The 12,673-nt window shown below is 42.1% G+C and overlaps 1 protein-coding gene across 2 annotated transcripts in view; it reads right to left on the bottom strand.

Moving 5' to 3' along the window:
• RRBP1 (ribosome binding protein 1) overlaps positions 1–12,673 on the bottom strand; it is a 193,657-nt gene that overhangs the window by 54,305 nt on the left and 126,679 nt on the right. For both annotated transcript variants that reach the window (XM_030196260.1, XM_030196259.1), the window contains exons 8-9: positions 7,821–7,959; positions 4,997–5,184 (exon numbers count right to left, since the gene is read on the bottom strand). In XM_030196260.1, the coding sequence (XP_030052120.1) occupies positions 4,997–5,184; positions 7,821–7,959 (327 nt within the window). The remainder of the gene's footprint in view (positions 1–4,996; positions 5,185–7,820; positions 7,960–12,673) is intronic.

Genomic DNA, 12,673 nt, shown 5'->3' with positions numbered 1-12,673 from the left:
TAGGAGAATGTCCTAGCTCTCCTGTTATATGTAACCTGCTTAGAACAGCATCTTCATCGGTTGCAAAGCCCAAATCATGAAAAAACTCCAAACCGCCCAAAACACAGCAGCCAGACTCATTTTTGGCAAATCACGATTTGAAAGTGCAACACCACTACGTGAAAAACTTCACTGGCTCCCTATCAAGGAATGCATAAATTTCAAAGCCCACACAATGATACACAAGATCCTCCATGGCAAATCTCCAAGCTACATGACCGACTTGATTGATCTACCAGCCAGGAACGGGTCCAAATCTTCTCGAACATATCTCAATCTCCATCTTCCCAATTGCAAAGGCCTCAAATACAAAACCTACTACGCATCCAACTTCTCCGTTATAGGCAGCAAACTCTGGAACGCAATACCTCGACACATCCGAACAACCAACGAACATCTACCTTTTCGAAAGCTGCTGAAAACTTACCTCTTCAAACAAGCATACCCAAACAACCCAACTTAATTCTCAAACCTGATCCACACCACTAACACTACCCATACTCCTATCCTCTCCCCAACATCTCTTCCTATTGTCCTATTCTCTATAACTGGGTTATCTCCACGATACTTTGTACCATACTTTGTATTATCTCTGTGATACTTTGTACCATACCTTGTAAGCCGCACTGAACCTGCTATCGAGCGGGAAAGAGCGGGGTATAAATACTATAAATAAATAAATAAATATAAAACAGAGTGTAACGTAATGTAATGGTTCAAGTCTCCCATCACTCAAGACTACTGGAATTTATTTATTTTATTTATTAAAATTTATTTACCACCTTTTGAATGAATTCACTCAAGGTGGTGTACAGTAAGAATAAATGAAACATGAGCAATAGACAATTACAGCAGTAAAAATATTTAAATAACAATACAAAGTATGGCGTGGAGGGGCATAATCGAACGGGGCGCCCAAGTTTTCCTGAGGGCATCCTCGCAGGACATCCCCCGCGAAGGGGTTATCGAAACAAGATGGGTGGCCATCTTTCGTTTTGATAATACGGTCAGGGACGCCCAAATCTCAACATTTAGGTTGACCTTAGAGATGTTCATCCCTGGTTTTCAGCGACAATGGAAACCAAGGACGCCTAACTCAGAAACGACCAAATCCAAGTCATTTGGTTGTGGGAGGAGCCAACATTCGTAGCATGCACTGGTCCCCCCGACATGCCAGGACAACAACCGAACACCCTAGGGGGCACTGCAGTGGACTTCAGAAAAAGCTCCCAGGTGCATAGCTCCCTTACTTTGTGTGCTGAGCCCCCCCCCCCCAAAACCCATTCCCCCCAACTGTACACAACTACCATAGCCCTTAGAGATGAAGGGGGTACAGTGGGTTTCTGGTGGTTTTGGAGGGCTCACATTTACCACCACAAGTGTAACAGGTAGAGGGGAGATGGGCCTGGGTCCGCCTGCCTGAAGTGCACTGCACTACCCACTAAAACTGCTCCAGGGACCTGCATACTGCTGTCAAGGAGCTGTGTGTGAAATTTGAGGCTGGCATAGAGGCTGGCAAAAAATATTTTTAAAGACCACTGGGGGAGTAAGGCGAGGTCATCCCCGATTCACTCCGGTGGTCATCTGGTCAGTTCGGACACCGTTTTGAATCTTGGTCGTAAAAAAAAAAGGACCAAGTAAAGTCGCCCTAGTGTTCATCAGGGACGCCCTTTTTTTTCCATTATCGGCCAAGGAAGCCCATGTGTTAAGCACGCCCCAGTCCCGCCTTCGCTATGCTTCCAACATGCCTCCATGAACTTTGGTCGTCCCCACGACAGAAAGCAGCTGAGGACGCCCAAAATCGGCTTCCGATTATGCAGATTTGGGTGACCCTGAGAGAAGGACGCCCATCTCCCGATTTGTGTCGGAAGATGGGCGCCTTTCCCTTTCGAAAATAAGCCTGATAGTATACTACTTACAATGTCAACACAATACATAATAGAACACTTTAACAGACAGTGTAGAGTATAAGCAAAGATGGAACATATAGATAGGTAAGAGAGTAAGAGGAGTTAGAAAGTAAGGTGATTAATTGGAAGAAAGGTGCACGTGAGGCCAGAGAGATGGTTAAATAATTGGATCCATTTCAGAGGCAATGCATTCAAGATTTCAGAGACAAGGGGTGAGAGAAAGTAGCTGTTGTTATTATGGTGAAGGCCAACATTCAGTGGTTAGTTTTTGAAGGAGACTCATCCTTCAGGCTTTAGCCAATGAGCAAACCTAAGTCACTCAACCACCTTCTGCTGTAGGGGTATTAATTATAACAAAGCACACAATGTAATGTCATTAATATTCTCCACAAAAAAAAAAAACTAAACGGATATTTCTGTGTCCGATTTTAAAAAACTGTTTTTGTTTACAGTGCAGAAAGGGCTGGAAAGCAAAAAAACAAAACAAAACAAAACAAAAACCCCACAAAACTCAAACAACCTGAACAAAAAAATCTGGCATAATTCTACAACAGGATACCTCTATTTAGGTGCCTCAGTAATGTGGACTGAGAGCCCAAGGGTCCTGTTTACTGAGGTGTGTTAGTATTTTTAGCACGTGCTAAAAATTAGCGAAAGCTAACCATGCAGACGCCCATAGGAATATTCCCCTGGATTCTATATACTACGCCTAGAGTTTTCAGCACGGATTCTATAACAATGCATATAACAAGCGTTGATAAAAGCACTTAACAAGCAATAATGAGCACTAAATGGCACTGATTAGAATTTGTTGCTGTTATATCTGCACCCCGCGCTTTTCCACTCATGGCAGGCTCAATGCGGCTTACATATTCTATACAGGGAATTATTTGTATCTGGGGCAAAGGAGGGTTAAGTGACTTGCCCAGAGTCACAAGGAGCTGCCTGTGCCTGAAGTGGGAATTGAACTCAGTTCCTCAGTTCCCCAGGACCAAAGTCCACCACCCTAACCACTAGGCCACTCCTCCATTTATATGCACAACTTGCTAAACGTATTCTGTAATGAAGTGCAACAAACTATTAATGTGCGCAAGCAAAAAGTGGCATGTTATGGGTGGGGAAATGGGTGTATAATGGGTGTTCTGAAATTTGCGCACATAGTTATAAAATATGACCCAGTGCGCCTAAATCTACGCGCAGGGATTTGTCCTGTTTGTCTGTCCTAATTAGATTGTAAGCTCTGTCAAGCAGGGACTGTCTCTTCATGGTCAAGTGTACAGCGTACGTCTAGTAGCGCTATAGAAATGATAAGTAGTAGTAGTTTTCAATGGTGTAAATGGATTCGTGTAGATTTCGGCACCGATATATCAACTAAATATTCTATATACTGTGCCTAAATCTAGGCACCGATTATAGAATACGCTTAGTTCGCACCAATTTCAGCGCCGATTTTTTAGGTGCCCTATTTAGAATCTCCCCCATTATGGGCATCTACACGGTTAGCGCATGCTAACGCTTAGCACGCACTAAAAATGCTAACACGCCTCTAGCGTGGCTTAGTAAATCGGCTCCCTAGTTTCCTTATGGAATACCACTGTACATTTCAGCATTCAATGTTAGTGTACAGTTAGGTGTCCCTATTTACACCTGCAATAGAGCTGGTATAAGCGAGGGTGCCCTAAATGTAGCAGGCGAGTCTAAATATTTGCCCCGCTGATGGTCCACCCATGTCAACGCCCCTTACAAATACACGCTATGCCATTTGAGTGCCTCTTTGTAGAATACTACTTAAGCGCCCAAATGACATTTTCATGGGCACTCAGGTGCCTAAAATGTAAATGCCTTGTTACAGAATTGCCCTTATAGTGACTTTTCCTTATACCTTCATAAGTAAATAAATAAATAAACAATAATTTTTGTTTAATCTTCATCTGAATTACATAAATTTTTACCTGGAAAAGGGCAGCAATCTGGATAAAATAAATGTGATTCTAAAAGGAAGTGATCTATGTGGACGTTTTCTAGGAGTACTTCTTTAATTCTGGGCAGGGCTGGTTCAACCTTGGATCAGGTGGGGCACTGGCTCAGGGTGTTGGTGATAAAGGCACAAAAATCTAAATCCAGTTTACCTTCAAACTCTAGACTGATAGATGGTGCACTGGGAGTTTGGTGCCTTTTATCACCAGCCAGTGCCTCCTCTGGTCCAGAAGGGGGGGGGGAGGGGAATTGAGAAAGGGGGAAATACCAGATTATAAGTGGGCAGAGGATGACAGTAGAGTGGAGGAAAAGATACCAGATTGCAGGTGAGGGAGGGGGAGGGTTGCCAATGCAAAAGTTGACTCATGGGGCCACAGTCCCTTCAATCGACTCTGATTCTGGGGGACAGAGGTAGGATCAAGATCTACAAGTAAAAATATTAGAAGTACAAAAATAGAGTCAGAGTCAGTTATGAATTGCAATCCAAAAAGATGGAAAGGACCCATTTCCCTGCTCATTATAAGAACATAAGTGTTGCCAAACTGGGACAGACATCAAGCCCCATAACCTGTTTCCATGAGTGGACAATCTGGTTAATGCTGCTGAAAATGTCTGGTTAGCGCCTATCTCCAAACCAGGGATTTTTGAAGCGTTCCAGGGGCAGAGTTGACACTTGGCCAGTTAAGTGTCCATATTCAGCATAAATGGGACTGAATAACAGTCAGTCCTATCTTTATGTGGTGCCCCATAGACAGTTAAATGCTGAATATTGTACTTAACTAGCGATGCTTTAGCCAGCTCCGCAAACTCGGAAATTCAATGTTGAAGCCCAGACGTGGCCCAGCATTGATTTTCCAGGCATAACACTGGAGCGGGTAAGCAAAACAACCCCATAAATGTTAGCACCCACTTTATAAAATTACTTCTGAGGTAATGTATGTGTGTAATTTCAGCATTAAAAAAAATAGAAAGCACATTCAGTTAAGATATTTGAACATCTTAACTAGCTGCTTCTGTGGTTTATGTTTCTCTATTTCTGGCAACACAGTCCTAACAGTTTTATATCTGACCTGCAATTCTTCGGACTTTTCCACCTCTTTACCCTGGCCTGCTTCCAGAAGCACCTCAATTGATTTAATTCTCTCTGCAAGCTGTAGGTTTTCGGTATTTGCCTCTGCCAGCTTTTCTTTGACACTGGTCAGATCTTCAAACTTCTGCTTCACCTCGGCTTCAGAGGACATTAGTTTTGTCTGTAGATCTAATTGGAAAAGCAAAGCATTGAATTTTTTAAAAATTTATAAACCAGTTTTTAAAAATTCTTAAGTAGAGAGGTGTGGTAGCCGTGTTAGTCCACTTTTAAAGGTAATCAATAAAAGTAAAACAAAATAAAATTTGGAAAAGAAAATAAGATGATACCTTTTTTATTGGACATAACTTAATACATTTCTTGATTAGCTTTCGAAGGTTGCCCTTCTTCATCAGATCGGAAATAAGCAAATGTTGGTAGATGACATATATAAGTGAAACATCAAAGCATTTCAGTGACAGTCTAACAGGATGGGGGTGGATAGGTGAGAGAAAGGAAGAGTTGGGTGAATGAAGGACAGGGAGATATGCATGGAGATAGGAGGGTGACAAAACAGTACAATTTTATGGTTTATAATGGGCTAGAAAACCCAGATCTTTGTTTAGTCCTGTCTGGTAGGTGTCAAAATATTTAATCATTCTGACTTCAAAGATCTTACGTTCCTGTATTGTTTTAAAGTTCCCTTTCAGGATTCTTACCATGAAATCACTGGTACAGTGTTCTGGTTTTGTAAAGTGCTGCCCCACAGAGGTGACATCCTGACTGGTACTAGCATTTTTCATATGGTGTCTATGTAAATTAAATCTCTTCTTTAGCATCTGACTTGTTTCTCCAATGTAGCAGCCTTCGTTGCATTTTTTACACTGAATGATATATACCAAATTGGAAGATGAGCACGTGAAAGGTTCCTTAATGTTGAATATTTTTCCTTTGTGAATGACCGTGGGGTCCTGTGAAATGTTTTGGCATAGTTTGCAGCTGGATATATTGCAAGGATGTGTGCCGTTCTCTTCTTTTTGAGTCTGTGTTGGGAGCTTACTTCTTAATTAGCTTGTGTTTTAAGTTGGGTGGCTGTCGGAAGGCCAGCACTGGTGGGGATGGGAATATCTCTTTCAGTAATTCATCCTCCTGGAGTAGAGGCTATAGATCTTTTATGATTTTTCTTAATTTTTCCAGCTCTGCGTTGTATGTCACTATAAGGGGGATTCTGTCTGTGGCTTTTTTTTCTTTGTACTGTAGCAGATTTTCCCTGGGTGTTTTGAGGGAGGAGGCAATATTCTTGGAGATTATTTTGGGGTTGTAGCCTTTCTATTCGAAGGATGCAGTCAGGATTTCAAGGTGTCTGTCTCTGTCCCCTGGGTCAGAGCAGATACGGTTGTATCTTGTGGCTTGGCTGTAAATAATGGATCTTTTTGTATGTAGTAGTATGTGAAGGGTGGAAGCTGGAGTTGTGGAGGTAGCTGCATTTGTCTGTGGGTTTTTTGTATATGGATGTTTGTATATAGCCATCGCTGACTGAGACTGTGGTGTCCAAAAAATTGACTATTTTGGAGGAGTAGTCAATTTTGAATCTGATTGTAGGATGGTATGTATTGAAGGAATTGTAAAATTGTTTCAGAGTTTCTTCCCCCTCAGTCCAAATCATAAAAATGTCATCGATGTACCGGTAGTATTTTTGGGGTTTGGTCTGGTATGTATTCAGAAATGTCTCTTCCAGCTCAGCCATAAAGAGGTTGGCATATTGGGGTGCTGTCCTGGTGCCCATCGCAGTGGCCATTATTTGTAGATAGATATCATTGTTAAAGTGGAAATAGTTGTGAGTTAAAATAAATTTGATTAATTTTTTAATAGTTTCTGATGAGTATTGATGGTCCAGTGTGGATGTTTTTAGGAGCTTCTCACATGCAGCTATGCCATCCTCATGGGGAATGTTGCTGTATAGTGATTCTACATCCATCGTGACCAGAAGGGTACTCGGTGGTAATTGCTTGATATTTTTCAATTTATTCAGAAAGTCTGTGGTGTCTTGTATGAAGCTGTTTGTTTTGTGCACAAAAGGTTTCAGAATCCCCTCTAAGAGTCCAGATATTTCCTCCGTAAGTGTGCCAATACCCGATATGATTGGTCTGCCAGGGTTTCCAGGTTTGTGGATTTTGGGTAGCATGTAGAATGTGCCCACAGAAGGCTGGTTTGGTATGAGTTTCTTCAGATGTGGCTGTACTTGTTTAGGAAATGTTCTGATAAGGTCTTTCAGCTGCTTTGTATAATCCTGTGTGGGATCCTCAGTTAGTTTCCTGTAGTATGTATTGTCTGAGAGCTGTCTGTGCCCTTCTTCAATGTATTTTTGTGTGTCCATAATCACCACTGAGCCTCCTTTGTCTACGGGTTTGATGATAATGCATTGGTTAGTTTGTAGAGTTCTTATGGCCGCTCTTTCTGGTGGAGTAAGATTGTACAGAATTTTCTTTTGTTTGCTGGAAAGTTGTGATTTTATCCTATGCCTGAAGCTTTCTATGTAGTTGTCCAGTTGTAGTTGACATCATTCCTAAAGGACTGAGGATCAAAAATCCTTTGGCTACTACTTACAATTCTGACTATGCAGAGAAACTCTGCAAACGCACTAGTCAGAAACTAAGAAATGAACTTATACATCAGTTCTACAAGAAGAAGAAAATGCAAGGAAGTGTTGCAAATTTAACAAGATAAAGTATTTTTCTGTGAGTAGACTAAGTACATGGCACCACTACTGCTTCAACAAGTGTCACTTCAACCTCTACAATACGCTTTGTGTGTAGATAAACTCTCACCGACAATGATCTGCTGATCTCCTTTGGATTTCTCTGCTTCGGTCAGCAAAGTTTTGCAACTGGTTTGGGATTTACGGAGCTCTTCAGCCATTTCATCTAGTCTCTTCTTAAAGCTTTCCTCAGTTTCTTGTTGGGATACCTGCATGAGAAGAAAGAACCTGGATTCATTCAGTACTCTTCTTATATGCCAACGCACCAAATAGTTTTAAAATATTGAAAGAGAGGAAGAACATTAAGTTGTTTATGGAATGAACAAAGACTACAGTTGCATTATGGGCCAGCAAAGTGCATCAGGATGCAAAAGAAGTTAATAAAACACAGAGGCCGATATTCAATGGTGGTGTTCAAATTAATACATGTATTATTTGCCACTACACATAAAGGTCTTAATCCTATAAATAGCGCCAAAGAAAAAGCGCACTAATCACTTCTGTAAATGGCGCTCAAAGTTGGTCGCCATTTATAGAATAGCGCTTAGTGCTGGGATCCGCACACAATCTTGGCCGCAAGGATTTACACCAACTGAACCCTGCTGTAAATCCCCGAATTCTATAACTCTGCACACGGCTCCAGAGGAGGGGACTGGTAAGCCTTGCTTCATACAAAAGGTCTGGTGCAGCAATTATACAAACTCCGGGAAAAAAGCATAAGAAACCCCACCAGAATCTTGTCTGTGCAGCACCAGAGGTTCATTTGAAGGTGGATGTGTAGAAATTAAGGCACTCAAAACTGCAGTGCTTTCCACCAGCATGTTCCATTATGAAACCTGCTGGGGCAACTCTGCCAGGCCTGTCGGCACTTATGCAGTCATCCAAGCCGACTTCGGAGTGCTACCGGGAGTCACCTGCAACCCCGAGGCTGGCAGTGCTGACTCAGCGCAAATGTAGCAAAGGCTGCTATGTGCTGAAACCACATGTTGTGCTGAGTAAGAAACATAGCAGAGCAGTTTCTCCGAAGAAACCACCATCTTGGCTCAATGGTCCCTGTGGTGCCCAGCAGAAAGCTTCCCACCACTGAACAAAGGATACCCCCCCCCCCCCAAAATAAGAGCTAAGTCACAGGGGAAAGAAAATCCAACTCTGAAGACTCTGCCTGAGCACCATTGCAGTAAGAGTACAGTGCACTTACATCTCTCCAATTTTTTTGTTTATTTTTTTTGTTTTGGCGACTGTTTCCTTCTGCTCCCAGGATGAATTCAAGGAAGTCCTCCTAGTAATGGGGGAGGGGTCAAGGCATAGGACAACTCCCAGAGTAAGTCAGGTGGGGGAGGAAGGGACCCAAATAACGGAATATGCACCCCCAGGGCAGGAAAACCAGGCGTGGTTAAGCCCCTCAAAATAATAGCTTTCACCTGTTGTTTCTTTCTTTCTTTTACAAAATTACACCTCTACTTTTTTTTTTGTAACACAAATGGAGCCAAAAGGGCACACCCAAACCTGGTCAGACTCAATGAGGCCTGCACAGATACTCACCTACCATCTGCTGAGGAGACTGAGAAATACTGGCGGGCTCTGGGCTGCACAGGTGTTTATATTATGACATCATGCAACTATATAATCCCCTTCAGAAAATTACGACTCTATTTCAGCTTTTAATATTTAGCTGCAAACATCATACTCCTATCCAGCATGGAGAATTGAAAACATGGAGGAAAAAGCCTCAAAGGGGCAGCTCCTACTTGATGTGGCAACTAGCCTTCCATATCAAGGAGTACACATTCTCATCATAAGCAAAAAACCTCTATCCGCCCATCAACTGTTCATTATAACTCAATTTTAATTGCAAAACTTTTATCTGTACAAGTTGCTCAGCATTATAAATGCACACTGATAATGCTGAGCAACGTGTACAGATAAGTTTTGCTATTAAGAAATATATACGAATTAAAATTGAGTTATAATGAACAGTTACATGTTTTCATTTCTCCATGCTGGATAGGAGTATGATGTATGCAGCTAGATATTAAAAGCTGAAATAGAGTCATGATTTTCTAAAGGGGCTTATATAGTTGGATGATATAGGAGTATCCTCTCTAGCTCATATTATATGTGATATATTATGACATCACTCAGTAGTTCTCAGTTTCCCATCTGATGGTAGGAGGGCACATACCCACTGTCAGGAAAGGTCTGGAGAGATAAAGTATGCTCATCCCTACTAACTTAGCAGGATAGCAACTTATCCAATATTGCATTTCAGTTTTGATTTTTGCTCTGCCTGCTCTGCCTGGGAGGGAGGGACTGGAGTGGAATACCCCTGCTATTCTGAAATCTGAAAAGAAATGGCAGATCTGTGTTCCAGGACGATCCCCAGAAATTAAGTCCTGCAAATATGTATGTATGTATCAATTTAAACACAGATATAGATAATTGCATATGTTGCCTACATATATTATAAAGCACAAATCAAACCCCTTAATCTTTGCATTGCTGGTGTTGACACCACACCACTACAAATGTGTTCTTCGCATAGCAGTCGAAACATGGGAATGTGCTTCCATCCCACACTCCACTGATGCCAAAGAAACAAAAAGCTCTCATGAAACCAAGCAGTGGCTCCGTAAGAAAAAAAAATCCAGAAGAGATTTAGAGCTCCATTTACAAAGTCGAGCTAGCGATTCCGGCATGGCAAATGAGACGAAATCCAGAAGAATTGAATGGGCTTCGTCGCATTTGCCATGCTGGAATCACTAGAACAGCTTTGTAAAAAGGAGCCCTTAGGTTATTCATGCAAAGTGAGATTAGTAGCATGCAGATGGCGACTGGCAGCAGCCAGTAGACACTGGAGATGCCTGTCCTAACACAACAGCTATCGGATGGCCTCAGCGAGGAGGAGACGCAAGACCGGCCTGTGCAGATTTCTCCTGAGGGGGAACTAGACTCCTTGTGGACAATCTACATGCTAAACCGATAGCGGCTAGATCAGCTGCAGCGTGAGGAATGGGAAGAGCGACAGCAGCATGAGAAGTGTGAATGCCAGCTGTGGTGTGAAGAGCTGCAGCGTGAGGAGCAGGAGTTCCAGCTCCAGAAATTAAAGATGGAGAGGGAAATGGCTCACATCCAAAGCTCCAGCCCAACCCCTGCGCCAAGGCCCAAGGCAGGATCCGCATCCCGGATCAGGCCCAATTTGTTTTCACAGTTTGATGATACCAGAGGTGACATAGATGGATATTTAACTGCCTTTGAAAAAATTTGCTGCCTCAATGAGATTCCTCATAAAGACTGGGTGCACTATCTGGGAGGAAAATTCACTGGTAGAGCATTTGAGGCATTCCAAGGACTGTCCATGGAGACGTGCTCCCAGTTTGAGGAGGTGCGCAAAACTTTGTTGAACCGTTATGCCATTACCCCCGAGACCTACAGACTAAAGTTCTGGACTTTGCAAAAGTGGACAGATGATAGTCACAGCGACTTTGTGATTCAGTTAAGATACCAGCATCAGCGGTGGCTCAGTGACGCTGAAATTAAAACCCTGGAGGACTGCCAAAACCTACTTGTACTGGAGCAGTTTCTTCAGAGTTGTCGTCCAGAGGTGAGGAAACATGTTCAAGATCACCAGCTCCATACTCCAGAGAAGGTGGCTGAGTTGGCTAACATCTTTATGGCTAACCGTTCATATCCACAGCAGCCAGTACCTAAGGACAGCTAGAGCCCTAAACCAAATATCCCTGCAACCTCAGAGACTGTCCTCCAGTGTTCCCTAAAAACCTAAAGACTATTTTATTTTTTATTTATGTTACATTTGTACCCCGCGCTTTCCCACTCATGGCAGGCTCAATGCGGCTTACATATTGTATACAGGTACTTATTTGTACCTGGGGCAATGGAGGGTTAAGTGACTTGCCCAGAGTCACAAGGAGCTGCCTGTGCCTGAAGTGGGAATTGAACTCAGTTCCCCAGGACCAAAGTCCACCACCCTAACCACTAGGCCACTCCTCCACTATAGGCATTAATGTCCTTGTTTCCAGTGTGGGTGTACAGGACATTTCAAAGCGGATTGCCCAGATAATCCTAAACCTGTACTAAAGAGCATTCCAGTTCCTGAACCTAAGCTGGTGGCTTTCATGGGTGGCTCCAGTACCACGAAGGAGACCCACACAGTTGCCGCAGCACAAAATGTTGCTGGCCATTCATCAAGCAAGGAGGCAGATAGATTTCCACAACACTACAGCATTCCAGTAACTGTAAACCAGATCCAGGTGACTGGGTTTCTGGACACTGGCTCTAGCATGACTTTGTTACAACCAGAGCTAATGCTAGAAGATGCTATTCTTTTTTTTTTATAATTTCTTATTTATTAGTTTCATTTATATTAATAACAACATAAATGTATAGAAATATCAGCAATAAATACGGCATTACAGAATACCTCATATAACAAAAAGAAGAAAATGAAAATATACATTTTGTCCACAATAAGTTGAATCAAGAACTAAGAAATAAATCATTTGGAAGTAATACTTAAGGTTCAGCAGACGAGAAAGCAAAATATCCACAGCCAATTTACAGCACTCTCCTTAACTATTGGCCTATCTCTATTGGTGATACAGCCTTTTCTTTTGATTCAATAAATTCAAGTAATTTTTTAGGACTAAAGAAAAGATAATTCACTGATTGAAAAGAAATACAACATCGACAAGGAAATTTTAAATTAAAGGAACCACCCAAATTCAAAATTCTGGATTTATAAGTTAAGAATTCCTTCCTTTTCTTTTGAGTGGTTCGTGCTAAATCTGGAAACACTTGAATCTTTTGTCCCAAAAAAGTCTCATGTATGTGTCTGAAGTAAGACTTTAAGATACTGTTACGGTCACACTCAAGAGCAAATGTAACCAGCAATGTGGTCCGTTCCGT

Source organism: Microcaecilia unicolor, chromosome 3, assembly GCF_901765095.1.
Source record: "Microcaecilia unicolor chromosome 3, aMicUni1.1, whole genome shotgun sequence".
Taxonomy (NCBI): domain Eukaryota; kingdom Metazoa; phylum Chordata; class Amphibia; order Gymnophiona; family Siphonopidae; genus Microcaecilia; species Microcaecilia unicolor.
The sequence above is the reverse complement of the archived record's forward strand: the minus strand, read 5'-3'. Positions and strand labels throughout refer to the sequence as shown.